Source organism: Caenorhabditis remanei, chromosome II (assembly GCF_010183535.1).
Source record: "Caenorhabditis remanei strain PX506 chromosome II, whole genome shotgun sequence".
NCBI classification, from domain to species: domain Eukaryota; kingdom Metazoa; phylum Nematoda; class Chromadorea; order Rhabditida; family Rhabditidae; genus Caenorhabditis; species Caenorhabditis remanei.
The window spans coordinates 4,304,939-4,320,258 of NC_071329.1; the positions used below are offsets into that span (position 1 = coordinate 4,304,939).

At 39.3% G+C, this 15,320-nt stretch overlaps 3 protein-coding genes across 3 annotated transcripts; 2 read left to right on the plus strand and 1 right to left on the minus strand.

The window, feature by feature from the left end:
* Positions 1 to 750: 750 nt before the first annotated feature.
* Positions 751 to 3,260, plus strand: GCK72_004466 (uncharacterized protein; the record flags this gene model as incomplete). Its single annotated transcript, XM_003101056.2, has 5 exons — positions 751 to 835; positions 889 to 1,015; positions 1,067 to 1,275; positions 2,274 to 2,406; positions 2,828 to 3,260. 5 exons carry the CDS (start codon positions 751 to 753, stop codon positions 3,258 to 3,260), a joined length of 987 nt encoding a protein of 328 aa, XP_003101104.1.
* Positions 2,879 to 7,426, minus strand: GCK72_004467 (uncharacterized protein; the record flags this gene model as incomplete). The annotated part of the gene is made up of 6 exons (XM_003101034.2): positions 2,879 to 3,127; positions 4,060 to 4,671; positions 5,170 to 5,325; positions 5,503 to 5,823; positions 6,078 to 6,498; positions 7,365 to 7,426. The coding sequence occupies 6 exons, from the start codon at positions 7,424 to 7,426 to the stop codon at positions 2,879 to 2,881; spliced, it is 1,821 nt and encodes a 606-aa protein (XP_003101082.2).
* A 2,136-nt stretch (positions 7,427 to 9,562) lies between these two features.
* GCK72_004468 (uncharacterized protein) lies at positions 9,563 to 11,256 on the plus strand (the record flags this gene model as incomplete). The annotated part of the gene is made up of 3 exons (XM_003100975.2): positions 9,563 to 10,008; positions 10,838 to 10,940; positions 10,987 to 11,256. The coding sequence occupies 3 exons, from the start codon at positions 9,563 to 9,565 to the stop codon at positions 11,254 to 11,256; spliced, it is 819 nt and encodes a 272-aa protein (XP_003101023.2).
* Between the last annotated feature and the right edge of the window lie 4,064 nt (positions 11,257 to 15,320).

Below are 15,320 nucleotides of genomic sequence, written 5' to 3' on the forward strand. Positions count from 1 at the left end.
TTTTTGACCACTACTTTTGACTTCTGGAGCTCTAGCACGATGGTCAGAGTTTTAAAAAATTGATTCAACATAATATTTTGTTTATTTAGACTGTTTTCAACATTTTGAAACAAAAAACTCAATAACTCCAAGAGAAAAATAAAAAGTTTTTTTTCGGATTTTCAAATCAAGATCAGGAAAAATCGATTATCAAAAAAATCAGTGATGGAAAATTTTCAAAAAACATATTTTCCTAATGCTGAACACTTTGGCTAGCTTTCAAAAAAAAGTTTTTTCAGAATGGACACAATTCAGCAGAGTTACACATAAAAATATGAAGGGGTGCTCACTTATGCTCGCTACTGTAGATCGGACGAGATGGTCGCTATAATATATATAAAAATAGGGTACCTTCAAAAATCTAGTAGCAACCTTCCAGTCAGATTTTTTTTCATAGAAATTATCACACGTTTTTTAATGTTTCTTTTCTAGTTTTTTACCGTAAACATGGAGCTAGTTTTCACATCTATCTCTAACTACTTTACCTTCAATAATTGGAATCTGAAAATATTTCTGAAAATAACTTAGATAAACTTTTCCACCTTTCCCCCAAAGTCTCAAGACTCTAAACCCCATAATCATAAGACCCCATAATTTTCACCTGTTTCAAAATGTGTTTAGCAAAGTGATATCAGTGGGCGGGGCTCCATCTCAATTCTAGTTTCTGAATAATGTTGCTCACAAATTTTTGTAATCATGCTTTTACTAAACATGTTCCAGTCGAAGCGGAGTCCTCAACCACTCGCCAAGGCGTTCCCACAACGGAATATGTCGACGACGTCGAGTACTTCGAGCAGTGAGTTTACTTGGGGATATCCGGATGTCCGGACACACAGAAAAATTTTCCAGATTCCCCACGCCATCGCTCTCTCGAAACCCCTATCGTCCTCCAACCAGCCACCCGCTTTGCGTTAGCCAACCTCGCCACTACAGTACTCCGTTTAGATTTCTGGGATGACAATGACCCGAATTCTATGTAAGTCTTTTGTTTTCTCTGTCTGTACCTCCAAAATGTTCTGAGTTCCAGATTCTTCTGCAAGTCTACCTTCAACATTGTCACTCAATGTCTTGATCTACCGGATAAAGTGGTGAAAACAATGAAGACTCACTTGGAGGGGGAAGAGGAGTTGACGGATATTGCACCGATGATACTGTCAGTCAGGGAAGATCCAATTTATAAGACAGAAGGATCCACACCGTTCTTGGCTAGCTTATTGATCGCGTTTGTTACACAAGGTACGTGAAATCTTTAGTAGAGTAGTGTCCCTAACGCCAATCTAATGGGAGTTGCAAAAATCCCTCACTGGCACATTATTTTTTAAATACTTTGTGTTTTTTAGTTATATCATATCAAAACCTTCATTTTTGTTGTTGAAAACTATTTGATAGCTTTGCAAGGTTTTTAGATACGGGAGGTTTAAGACACCACATCGGCGCGTAACTTCCCAGATGCATATCTCAAAATCTAAAAGAGCTAACAGAAAAAAGTCAACTACAAAGTTGTAGAGCATAGTTTATTCTGTAACATACTAAATTTTTTAACGTGTGATCAAGTTGGGGCTCAGTGGCGTAAGGTCAAAGCCAAGGATTGTGATATTATGGTAGTTCTAAAAAGTGCTGGCTACAAGATTTATTCCATTTTATTTTATTTTTGAGTTTTTGAGTTATAAAACAAAACTAGGCCTACATTTTGCTATCAAAAACTTTGTTTGTAACGTTTGTTGTTTTTGGGCTACGGGCCTTCAAAGACAGGCTGATCTCACTGCGAAGAGCGACAGGGTCACTTCTACGGCTTGCATCTCAAAAACTAGAAGCACCATCAAAAAGTTGTCATCTACAAAACTAAAATGTGCAATGTTCTATAACGTGGAAAAGTTTCGTCATCTGAAGACAAGATGGGGTACTGTGCCGTATGCTCAAAGCGATAAAGTTACTATGGAAATTGGAGTACTACTCCTTGGTTTGGCCATAAAGAAGACGTTTTCGCACTAAAGGTTCTAAGAAAGAGATTGTCAAAAATCGGTGACACCAGGGTGGTTCCACCGGCCAAACCAAGGAGTAGTACTCCAGTTTCCATAATATCAAAAACAACGAAGCACTAACTAGGAATCCACACCTTTAAATTGATAAAGTTACTCAATGACCTCCATACAGCTACTCTAAACCGAACACCTAGACACACAGACAGACATCCAGACATTCGGACACTCAGACCACCAACTCACTCTTTTCAGGTAACTACGACAGTCGTTACCGAGTACTCCTCCGCCACCTCACCACCCTCCTCGGTGTGGTATGGACCGAGTTTGAGGAGGTCGAAGACTCCCTAGCGAACACTTTACTGGACGAGCAGTTTGTGGAGTCTGAGTAAGTTTTAAAGTATCAGATTGTATAGAATAGGAAAGATGAAAACGTGAGGATTCTGAATCTGTTGGAATTTTTTGGTTAGAAGGACAATGGGCGGAGTTATGTATGTTTGAAGTTTCGACTTTTTGACTCCAGATGAGAAATGTTGTAACTTGGACAAAATTATTGCTAGAAAACTTTCAAAAACAGATTCAGAATCCTCACGTCTTCAGCTCTCCAACCGTGTAACATTTGTCTACAGAAAATTATACTTAATGTAGAAAAAACCGACAAATTTCAGAGTTTCTGTCAGAAAGTTGTCTGAAGGGTAGGTTCTGACTATATTGTGATAGTGATTGTTGTGAATGTGTTGTTGTAAACGTGACCTGGAAATTCAAGACTACCGGTTTTTAGGCCACCACTTCAGTTAAGCATTTTCCAGACAAAGCCGTGTAGTCCGCGAGAAGACCGCCCGTAACAAGAAGATCAAACGCTACCTGATGATCGGAGCAGCTGGTGGAGTTGGCGGAGTCCTTATCGGGCTCACCGGAGGCCTCGCGGCTCCCCTCGTCGCAGCATCAGCTGGAATGCTCATAGGTGGAGGGACCGCCGTCGCTGGCCTAGCAACTACCGCTGGAGCAGCAGTCCTAGGCACCACAATGGGCGTGGCCGGTGCTGGATTCACCGGATACAAAATGAAGAAACGAGTCGGGGCTATCGAGGAGTTCACTGTGGAGACACTCTGTGATGGTGTCAGTTTAAGTTGTACTTTGGTGGTTAGTGGATGGATTGAGAGTGATACGAGTCCGGAACAAGCGTTCGTGCATCAATGGAGACATTTGAGACATACAAAGGAGCAGTACACGTTGAGGTGAGTCGGGGCATCTAAGGTTGTTATAAAACTGAAGCTACGGTTTAACTTAGTACGACGCTTTCGAGGAAACTTGAAAATTCCGCTAGTTGTTGTAAAATATGGTGCATCGACTCAGTTTTTGCACAGGTTTTGAGCTACAGTAGCCAATAATTTATGTGTTTTTTTTTCATTTTCAATATCGGCAGTGTTGTTCGTTTTGTTTTACCGCTACCCAGAGGATTCATTGGCGGTTTTTCGAATATCTGGAATTTGTAGTAGTTATCGTAAAATATGGTGCATCGACTATGTTTACACTAAAATTGAGATTTCCTACTCCATAAAATCTAAATTTCTGCTACTTTTCTAATGCTACACCTCGTTTTTGTCAACTTTCATTCAAATGAAAACAATTTCTGAACGAATTTTTAAAAATTTTGCAATTTGTCGTAAAATATGGTGCATCGACAATTTCCGTTGTATGTATAAGTCAGTATGGTCAATTCTGCAATTAGCCATGAAGAATGGTGCATCGCTTTTTTTGCTCTCACGTTTCCGATTGAAAAATGAAAAAAAAAACGAAGTACTGCAAATTTTAATAATCCGAATCTTCTTTCCCATCAATTTTCATTCATACCCAAACCATGTCAGCAATATTCTCGAAATTCTGTGAAACATGGTGCATCGGCTGTTTTGTTATACTTCGATGATACAGTTCCTGCTCAGTTTTAATTTTTAAAAATTTATTCAAAGAAAACCGAAACAAAACAAAAACAGTACACTAAAACAAAATAAAAAAATCTTCACGCACAATCCAATTATACTTTAATCCAACTCTTGCACCCGACCTTGCATCCACACTTCACTTGTTTCACGCCCTTTTTCTCTCTTAGATCGTCCTTTTTCCAATAAGAAATTGAGACCGCTTCGCCAATCTTGATATCCTTCAGCGCATAGACACCAATTTGTGGGACCACAATATTCATCTCCGATTTCCTACTGTAAGTCTCCATGAATACGGCGGAGGGACTACAAGCGTGGCCAAGGAATCGAGCCACGTTGCCCACAGTGTCCGATGCAATCACAAGACGCTTGCTGAACATTGTCAGCTCCGCGTCATATGAGATCTGACGATTCTTGTGGTCTTCCTTACTTATCGTGTGGATTACTCCGGCGTAATGGGTGATAAGTTCGCCCTTTTTGATAGGCTCAGCGGCGCGGAGACCAAATCCTCGAAGCTCATCCTCATGGTAGACCACCAACGCCTTGTTCCGTCCTCGTTGCAGTTGGCGGTTGGGGCAATTGATGGAGCATCCGCAGGCGTCGGAGCATTCCATCACGAGTCGGCTCACTGCGGGATTGTAGTCTTTCAGGTTGAGGAGGCCATCGGCTTTGTAGAGGAACTGGGTGGCCTTATCATCGTAGAGAGCGGCGAACTGGAAATGGAAAGGGTTGTAAAGGGAGACCAACTTTAGTTTCATCATAGTACCCCTAGACCACAGATCTCAAATGAATTATAGTATGATTACAGTATGATCAAAGTATGACAACATGACGACTACCTTAACCATAAGACCCCCAGTAAGTCTGCCTAAAACAAGTAAAACAAGAGTCCCGGTATGACGGAAACATCAATACAGGAACTTTTGCAGCATTACAACAGTAAGACCATTATTTCCTTACAATACATTTACAGTACCACTACTCATCAGTATGTCATTAATAACGTGAACAGAGTAACTCTACAGTAAGATCAGTTTCTCTACTGTACCCTCTCAGCGCCTCTTCAGTATCAGTATGACATTAACAACGTGATCAGAGTAAGGCTACATTATGACTACAGTCCGACCACAGTATGCCCACAGTATAACTACTAGCACTCGTACACCGCCCCTACATTATCCCCATACCGTAACTGTGCCCCCATTACTCACCCGCTGATTGCACACGCATCCTGATGGGTTCTCACACACGGTGGCCTTCTTCGATCCTCTGATGCTCACTTTCTTCAACTCGTCAAATCTCTTGTTGGCCGCGTTGTTCTTCCACACATTGTATGCACTTTTTGTGAACATGTTAACCGGGGTGTACTGTAAAGCTTTTACATAGAATTTAAAATTTTAAATAATGGTCACAATGAGTCGAGATAGTAAGAGATCAAACTTTAGAGGCCTATATATCTGCTCATTCTTCACCTAGACAAATTCTAAAAACAGATTCAGGATCCCTACGACGTCAGCTTTCTAATCACATAACTTTTAACGTACCGAGAATCTTGGTGGCGCCACAATTTGATTCTTCAAGCACATGTACAGAATTTGATATCCTGCGGCCTTCGAGTGGAAGAATGAAAGATCCTGGTACATCCAGAATGGGTGATCCGGATTCTCTAGGATTTCCTTATTCAAATACTTTTCACGATTGACGAGGTCCCTTCCGATTGCTCTCTTCATGGTGTCCAGGAATCGGTTCTTGAGCACCAGTCTGTCTCTGATGGCGCTGGAAAACTCGGCTGTGTGCGCGGAGGACATGGTGAGGCAAGTGCGGCCTTGGTGGAGGACGAGCGCTTGTGAGGGAGTGTTGTGGATCTGGAAGTTTTAATGAATTGGGTACAATTAGTAAGTCGTCGGCTTATAGCATTTTATAAATCAAGTCGAGGGTATGATTTTGTAGTGATCCTGATGTTGATAGCGGCTATAGATTTTAAGATATGCGCTCTGGAAGTCAAAGTCTCGTATCTGAAAACCAGGAACCCCTACCAAAAAGTTGTCCACTACAAAATTGTAGCTCTAGGCTTGGTCTACAACATATCAAAAACTCGTACCCTACAAACTCTACTCACCTCATAAGCTGCCTGCACAACTCCTTCCCCTACAACTCCATTAGCTTCGATATCCACCTTGCAAAGCTTTCTTGACGGAATCCCTGGGTACTCGGCTCCTTGGCGACTCCATGATCCTTCTTCTTGACAATCTTGTGGAATCTGCGCCTCGAATCGCTCGATTACTTGGACCCGATCACTTTCGACTTCTTGCTTGAATTTTTGATCAGCGCTGACAATGATCACTGCTCTAGTGAAATCTGCAGCAACGATCGGAGCTTCTGGAGTACCACGATTCGATGGTCCTGGCTGCGAGGCATCTGGAGTTGATCTCTTCTGACGGGGCTCTTGGTTTTCTTGGTCATTTCCTTGATTCTTGGAATGTGTTCTTTTTCCAGTATGGGTATTTGGGAGAACTTGTCCAAGAGCTCTATTGTGGTATCTGGAATAATTCGATGGGGGTTTTACTGTAGTTTTCAGAGTCTCTTGGTTTTATTGTTTCGCTATGAAGTGTCTGCCAGACTGTCATCTAGGAAATTTGGACTAAAATGAATACAGACTGCCTGTCTGATTGGTATGTGCCTGCATATCTTGACATTAGGACACATTAGTTAATTAGTCCCTTAAATTATCTATCCACAAAACTTTCTGAGACATCATGTTAGCCTTATACTAGATCTTCCCAAAACATAGTCTTCCCACAAGCCTATATTTCCATTCCCACTGTCACCTAGTCCTACTATCTCCAATGGTATCTATGTACACTAGCAATTTACACGCAATTACACATTCCACGTCACATCACTCTCTTGTCACACTAGACTAATTGTCTCATAATATCTATATGCATCCCTATCTCATTGGTTAGACTCGAGGTCTCCTAGGCGCTCTTAACGCAGTATTGATTATCAAGTCTCACAGTGTGAACGTCACATATGCCTACACACTCTTATTATAGGGGTTAGAAGGCAAGTCCTAACTACTGGTCCAGGTCTAGTAGGATTTGTGAGATAGCGCGGACTAGTTTAAGCCTAGATAGAGCTGTGTATAGGTCTGTATATACTTGATTGCCTAGACCCTGTCTGAGCTACGACACATGATTTAATACCTGATACTGTCTAGCCCTCGTCTAATATTAGGATCTTAGCACCGAGATGAGGATTTGCAAGAGCTTAAGCTCGGGCTTCAAGGACTAACTGTTCTCGGTTCTTATCCAGATCCGATCTTCAAGCCTCAACTATCCTAGGAGCTTCTCCGTCTACCATAACCCGTCCCTATTACAAAAATAACAAATCCGCATTCACTTACCTTTGTGCTCTGGCGTCCAATGCATTAACGAGTTGACCATTGCTGTTAGATGACGAAGACATTTTGGAGAGATAGAGACTGTGTCGACTGCTCGCGATGAGTGTAAGATGACTGATTGACTGTGCAGACCTGCCTCTCTCTCTCACGTTAACGTTAACGTACCACCTGTCCGCGCGCGCTCGCAGAGCTCGGACAGATGGATACATATATGTAGATTAGAGCGTGGTTGCATACTGGTGCGTAGCTGAGATAGTGATGAGTAAGATGACAAAAGTTTGAAAATAGTTATAGATCGAGAACATGAGAGCTGTAATGACAAGCGTATTGGGTACTGCCCGAATTCTAATCATCCTTAGAGATTATTGCTAAAAAAAAAGAACCTGAAGAATAATGATAACGCGACGACGGAAACTGAGAAGTAGAACGGACTAGCGCCGAAAAAGGAAGGAAATAGTTAGAAACTGAAGATTAAGTAAAGTCAGAAAAGGTAGAAGCCTAAGTCAAAATTAATTGATTTGAGAGTAATTTATTACTAAATTGTGTGCTAACCTGAAAATGAAATAAAGAAAACAGGTATGTGCTAATGAAGCTGGTTTATTATTGATAAAAATGGAATTTCTATGCTCAGATGCCGATTTTAGGCCTTTTGGGGACATTTTACCGGGCTCTCCCGGATTTCTGAGCGACTCTTGGCTGTTTGTGGGAACATACATACAAAAGGGTGAAAGGGAATTATTAAAGGAGGTTTTACATATTATAAATTCACAAAACTCTGCGGCCGCAGGGTTTTAAAGGTCTAATTCATCTAATTTGTTCGAAAATTGGTCTCGAAGCGAAAAACATGATTTGCAGTTATTTTTTTCAACTACGAGACCATTCCGCGAAATTTCCAATAAATTAGATGCGCCTTTAAATCCACCCTATAAACGCTAACGGAAAAATGGAAAATTTAAGAGAAAAAGGTAAATACCGTAAAACTGTAATATAGGCGCATGCGCCTCTATTTTTCAACCTCCTTCTGAAAGTGCGCCTCTATTACAGGGGCGCCTCTAATAGAGGGTGCGCCTCTATTTTTCAACCTGCTCGTCTGGCTATTTTTTAAACTTTTAAGTCATCAAATTTTCAACAAAACTAACATTTTCTCTGACAAAATTACACGAAAACCCCAAAATTTGCAGTATTTTGAACGAAAATGGGAGTTTTATTCTGTTTTTTTCACGAACTTTGAAAAAGAATTGTTGAAAACCAGTAGAAATATTTCAAACGTATTGAGGGTGCGCCTCTATTACAGGGTGCGCCACTATTATTCAAACCGCCTTTTAGGGTGTGCCTCTATTAGAGGGGCGCCTCTAATAAAGGGGCGCTTCTATTACAGTTTTTACGGTATTATAGAAAAACGCATACTCGATAAGCAAGCACAGTGTTGGGTGCGACGAGAGACGCAGACGACGAACGGGCGGCGGGATGTTTGAACGGGTTGATGAAGAAAGGAGATGACTCAGAGAAAACGTCGTTTGAGAATCTGAAGAAAGGGGTTACTCCAATATACACAGGGTGTGAGAGGCTTAAGGTCCGCAACGAAAAGTTTTGAATTTACCTCCCGACTCCCGTTGCGTGCGCGTAGCGGTTTTCCTTGAATGATAGGACAAACTCATACTAAACTTGAACTTGGCACCATGGCGTCCGTCGCGTTTTTCATTGAATGATATGACAAAAACAAAAAAAAACTAAACTTGAGTTTGGCACTCAGCCAAGTCTTTTTTTTTGGCGCCCTGCCAACCGCTGTGCGACGGAGCGCATTTTCGTGACTCTAGATTCCGCATATCTGTAAATATGTTGATTGTTGACTGTCTGCGTTTTTGTTTGTTCTTGTATTTCATTATCTGACTTTTATAACTTGTGAATTTACGGAATTCACAACATATATGTATGTAGATTAGAGCGCGATCGCATAATGGGTCGGCAGGTGTGTAGATGGGACAGTGATGAGTAAAAGTTTTGGCACCAGTGGGGGTCGAACCCTGGTTGTCAAAAAAAAAGTCAAAAGTATATCAAGTCATGTTTTCCCTTGATATTCTAGAAAGCCGCGGCTGTTTGAAATTTTCAGGAAAAAGCGCCGGCCGCGATTTCTGACAGCCTTGGCATAGACTAACAGCTCAGACCGAAAAATTTTTTGCAGATATGAAAGCAACTACCTAATGGAGCTCGGAAACGCCATCGAGTATCTCATGAGTTTTGCCGTCTCCGTCGCCATCCAACAAACACTTCTAGAAACCGCGCTGGCCGGTCTCGTTTCCGCTGTCGCCTGGCCTGTCGCCTTAATGTCTGTCTCCTCTGTCCTCGACAACCCATGGAATGTCTGTGTCTCCCGAGCAGCAGAAGTCGGAGAGCATCTGGCGGAGGTCTTATTGAGTAGATCACATGGAAAACGACCGATTACGTTGATTGGGTTCAGTTTGGGTGCCCGAGTGATATTTCATTGTTTGCTGACAATGAGTAAACGGTCGGAGAGTGTGGGGATTATTGAAGATGTGATTCTGTTGGGTGCACCTGTCACGGCATCACCGAAGGAATGGTCGAAAGTTTGTAGTGTTGTGAGTGGAAGAGTCATCAATGGTTATTGTGAAACCGATTGGTTGTTGAGGTAAGACGATATGACTAGAAAACTTCGAGGTCATAGCGATTCTGGAACTGTTTTCAGATTTTTCCACCTTAAAGAAGTCCTTTTATCTTTGTTCGTTTCGACACCATTCAAAATTTGAAAACAGATTCAGAATTCAGAATCCTCGGAATTTTAGCTTTTTAAATATATAAATTTTTTGTTGAAGTTCAGATTAATCTAGTATCAACAGCTCCGCATGAGATTGTAAAGCTCCGCCTACCATTCTCCCAGAGAGTTTAATTGAAAAGTGGGCGGAGCTTTGGATTTAGGTTCAGAAAGATTAAGAACGATACTGGCAAATTTTTAATCTTAAAAAAAAAACTACAGCGAAAATTGAAAATTTGAGCGATTCTTGAAAATTCGAAAATTCTGATTTTAAGCAACTTTTCAAATGGCATCAGTAGCTCAAAAATTTTCAAATTTAGGATTTTTTGTATAAATTCAATACGTTCAATTCTAGATTTTTATTTTTGTTGTTGACCACGTTTTTGTATAAGCTTTCCCTGAAAAAATATCGCCGTTTCAATTAAGTGACATTAAAAAGGGATTATTAAATTTCTTAGCACTCTGTTTTGGACGGTCATAACTCACTAATAAAGGACCGTACAAAAAGAGTTGTCAACTACAAAAATAAAGATCTAGACGTGCTCTATAACGTACTAAAAGCTCATTATAATTAGAAATCTCGAAGTAAGTTAATGTTTCAGATTTATAGAAAAAATTGAATCTTTTCCTTATTTTGACTTGAAGACAGGTCATTCCTACAAATTTCAAAATTTAAATTTTTCTCTCGAATCTTTTATTCTTCCAGATTCCTCTACCGTACCATGAGCGCCCAATTCCGTATTGCTGGTACAGGTCCAGTAGATAACAGGAACTCTAAGAAAATCTACAACTACAATCTAAGTCATATTGTGAGTTTGGATATAGAAACCAACATACAGACAGACTATGTTCCAGGTGAAAGGTCACATGGACTACTCGAAACGTCTAACCGAAGTGCTCCATGCAGTCGGTGTAAAAGTGGGTCCACATTCCGAGGATAGCGTTGTCGACTTGACGGAACTAGAGGGTCCTCATGAAGCTACTGGAGAGGCAGAAGAAGCAATTAATTATAAATCTACTGATACTGAAAGTAATCTTCCTTTAGTATTAGACGGCATTCATGAGATTAAAGTGTTGGATAGTCCACGGTTAGGGGAGAAGAAAAAGATACAGACCACGGTTTGATTCATGTACTTATGTGAATATGGCAAACACGCTCTATTGAACTGTGGTTATCATTTGGGTTCTTTTTTTCTGTATTTTTGTGTCCCTTCTGCATTCCATTTCATTTAGATATCATCTTTCTTGTCTGAAACTCGGTGAACCTTTTCTGTATGAATAAAATACTTGAACCTTAACTTTTTTCTTGTGATTAATTTTTTATTGAAAAAAAAGCGTTTCAATCTTCACATAAAAAAGTGAAGCAGCATTTTGGAGATCTAACCGAAAGAGCGCTACGGAGGTTCGCATTGTCTTAATAGTAAAAGCCACGGAGTCAGTCTGAAGGTATGTGACGTGACATACAGTACTGGACAAAAATGTATCAACTTTTGTTGTTTTCAGTGGAAAATGACCAACTTTGATAATGTATTTCGGTGTCACCTGGTTGTCCGACAAATTTGGTTTTGTATTGGCTAAACGGAAGAAAAATAGTATATCATTTTTGTAGTTGACAATTTTTTACGGGCGCATCCAAAGAAGTTATCAATTGTCAAAACAATTTCTCACAACTGTTGCTTTTTTCAGTGCTAAAAGAAGGGATTTTTAAGCTATTTACATTGACTGCCTGTGACTTCTTAGGATGTGCCTGTACAAAAAAGTTGTCAACTACAAAAATGAAGCTCTATTTGTCATCTATACACTCCATAAACAATCAATATTGTGAGACTATCAGGGAAGCCGTGCCACAGTCACAAAGTTGACCATTTTCAACTAAAACTGCAAGTGTCTCATTCTTCATGACCAGTACTGTAATTTAGGGGTTCTCTCAAGGTAAGAATGTTGCATAAAAGTTTTCCACGTTTTTCTCATTAATTTCGTAAACTTCGACACAGTTTTATTCAATGTGATAAGTTTTACAGATGTTTGAAGTATAAAACTCCATATTCTTGTACTACCAAACTTTGACCGACCGGGAGATATGGGTAACAAGTCAAGTGTAGTGAACCATTGGTCAAAAAATAAATATCAACCCCTTTTTTATTCAAAATAAAATATAAACACTAATTATACAATCCATTTTTGATACAGCGGTCATGGAAATAAAAATATGTGATTTCTCGAATTTTTGTGATTTTCGAAAATTTTATAAAAAATTTGTGAAACTCTACAAAAATGCTACTCCAAAGTTTCAGGTCAATCCGCCCAATTTGAAAAAATTAAGGGCCGAAAAACCCTAGCGGAATAAGATTATGGCCGGCACTGTATGTATGTACTCCCCTGGCTGAATTTAGGCCCCTAGCTCAAATAATAATCCTTTGCTAATGGTGCTTTGCTCAAAGAATGGTTAAAATGATTATTTCACCAAATTATCATTGTCAGTGATCCCTTGCTATTGAGTTTCGTTTTTCATATCAATGGTATTATTTACAGAAACCAATTTCGGGAGGCAATTTCAGTATTGGTTCGATTGAATACTAAACTGAATGATTGCCTTAAAACAATAATTCTGGCAGAATAAGTTTTCACTTGAAGAATAATAAATATATTTGAGCATCATTCAATTTGAAATTATTTTTTACAACATCATAAATACACAGGGAACGTCAGTCATATGTCAGAGTAGTATAGATTTTTGTCGTTAGTCTGTCAGTGATAACTTCGAAGAAAGTATCTAATTTGTATCAGTTGAACATATTTTTCGTTTCCTAAAACCTCTATTTTTCCGTAAAGCCTCTATTCCATCACTGCGGAATTTAGGAAGAGTCCATATGACAGAAATACAAGGAAAATGATCTAAAAGGACAGAAAACAGGCTTTTCTTCAGCCAAAAACTAATTTTTCACTGATCTTTGCAAATTTTATGATCTCTTGGAGTTTCTGAATATTTGCAAAAAAATCTATTTTCTACTTCCGGACTTTTTTTTTCATTTCCGACTTCCTGAAAAAACTTTCACATCCATGCAACTCAATGTTAATTTTTGAACGCTTCCCCCCCTCATAATCCCTCTCTTTATTTCTATTTCTATCCTCCGTTTACTTTTCAACTATTGACATCCTCCCTCCCCTTTGTTTGCTATCATACTCTCAAAGCTCCCAAGTTTTTAGGTTTCAAAAAGTTCGCCAAGCTTCCAACAAAACTTATTCTTATAAAATCTATAATTGAACAATGACGGTATGTTGCTTATGTGTAGATCACAAAAAAGTTATCCCTTTATTGAAACCATCTCCATGTAACCAGCGTAAGAGCGGATTATCCTCTGGTATGTCCGTCCTACTTTTAGCCCGGGGAATCATATACCTAGCTAACATTCAACTGACTTCTCCATTCTCTTTTAAGTCTAAAAATCTAAAATTCTAAAAGAATATTTCTAAATGAAAGTGCGCAACACGTTCCGTCATCACTATGAACCGGTAAGCTATTTACACTTTTTTGAGACAATTTGTTTGTTTATTTGTCTTTTTATTTGTCATTCGACATGTAACAGGTTCTGGTTTCTTTGAGCAATGAGCAGGGCTCTTGTTCCACGAGTACACACATTTTTAGAGTTGAAAAAGTACAAAAAAAGCGAAGGGTTGTTTGGTTTTCCATGATTTTCGAGTTTCTGATTTTTCATTTTTTCATGGCTTCTCATATTTTTCTGGTTTTCACACAATTATTCTTTTCCGGTAATTGAAGTGTCTGGGATTTTTTCAACGCTCCCTCATTCCTGTTTTCAGTGTGGGAACTTTGGTTTTCGAATATTGACACAAAAGTTTTGAAATTAACAGTCTGTGTTCTAAAGTTGAGGGTCTTAGCACGTGTACTGTAAGTATTTTAGTGTGAAAAAGATCACGAAGGCTCATAATCTCAGATGAAATTTTTTGAAAATAACTTTAAAACTTTTTCTTGAAAATAAGAAATTTTTGAATTGAAAAATAATTTTTTAGACATTTTATGATGAATGACATGAATGCGTGACCTTAGTTTCATTAAAACCAACGGATACTCCGCAACAGGACATTTCAAAACCGGACGTTTGGAAACCAGACGTTTCGCAACCGATGCACCGGTTCCAGACTAAACGGTTTTGAAATTACAGGTTTCGAAACGTCGGGTAGCAAAATGATTGGTTTTGAAACGTCCGGTTTCAGACTGTGCGGTTGAAAAACATCCGCAAATAAAACAATAATTGACAGTATGATAATCACTCAAGTTTTTTAAAGCAATTTTGTGTGCTTTTTCAAAATAAATTGAGCCGAATGAGCCTTTTTGGAGCTTTTATTTTGTTTTCAATTTTACAAATTTAATTATCCACTACCCCACATGTATACGCTACGCTTCATTATATCCTGAATTTCTGGACATCCGTAGATTCCGACACACCGGGGTATCCAAAAATCCGGAAAAACTTTCAATCTTTTGTCTCAACCTTAATTATGCACTACTCAACATACATTGTTTCTCATCATTTTGGACATCCGGACATCCGGACATAAATATTCCCAATTATCCCTAAATGACCACCGTTCCGGATCCCTCTTTTTATGAGTCATCTCTCTCTCCCTATTACCAATTCCAATTAACAGTTATACTAGAACAGTACCAGTACCTCTTCCTATACATAACTGGAACCCATTTACCAGTCCCTTCCAATCGACACATTCACATCACTGGAAAAGTGTTCTCGTTTTTTTTGTGTCGCCCACTAATTGCCGTCATCGAGGCGGGGGGATGACCACTGTTTCTTTTTCCTCGGAATCTATTCGAATAGAATAATCCTTTCTTTCTCTCCGGGACGGTTCTCCCCCTTTTTTCTCTATTCAATCGGTTTTGTCCTATTCATCCTGAAGGGCTACTTTCTTTAGAGGTCTCTGATCATGTGACACCAAAAATCTTTTATTTTTCTGGTGGAGATCTTTCAAGTTTTCAATTTTTTAAAAATGTGATGGCAATTTTGGGATTTTTTTCTAAGTAATGTTTTTTTTAAGTAGAAGTTGTTATTCTTCATTTTGCAATTTTCCAAGAACGACTTTGAGATTCTGTCACGTCGCGATGTATAACCCATTTGTTTTTATTTTTTGGCATGTTATAGAAAAATTCATGGTCT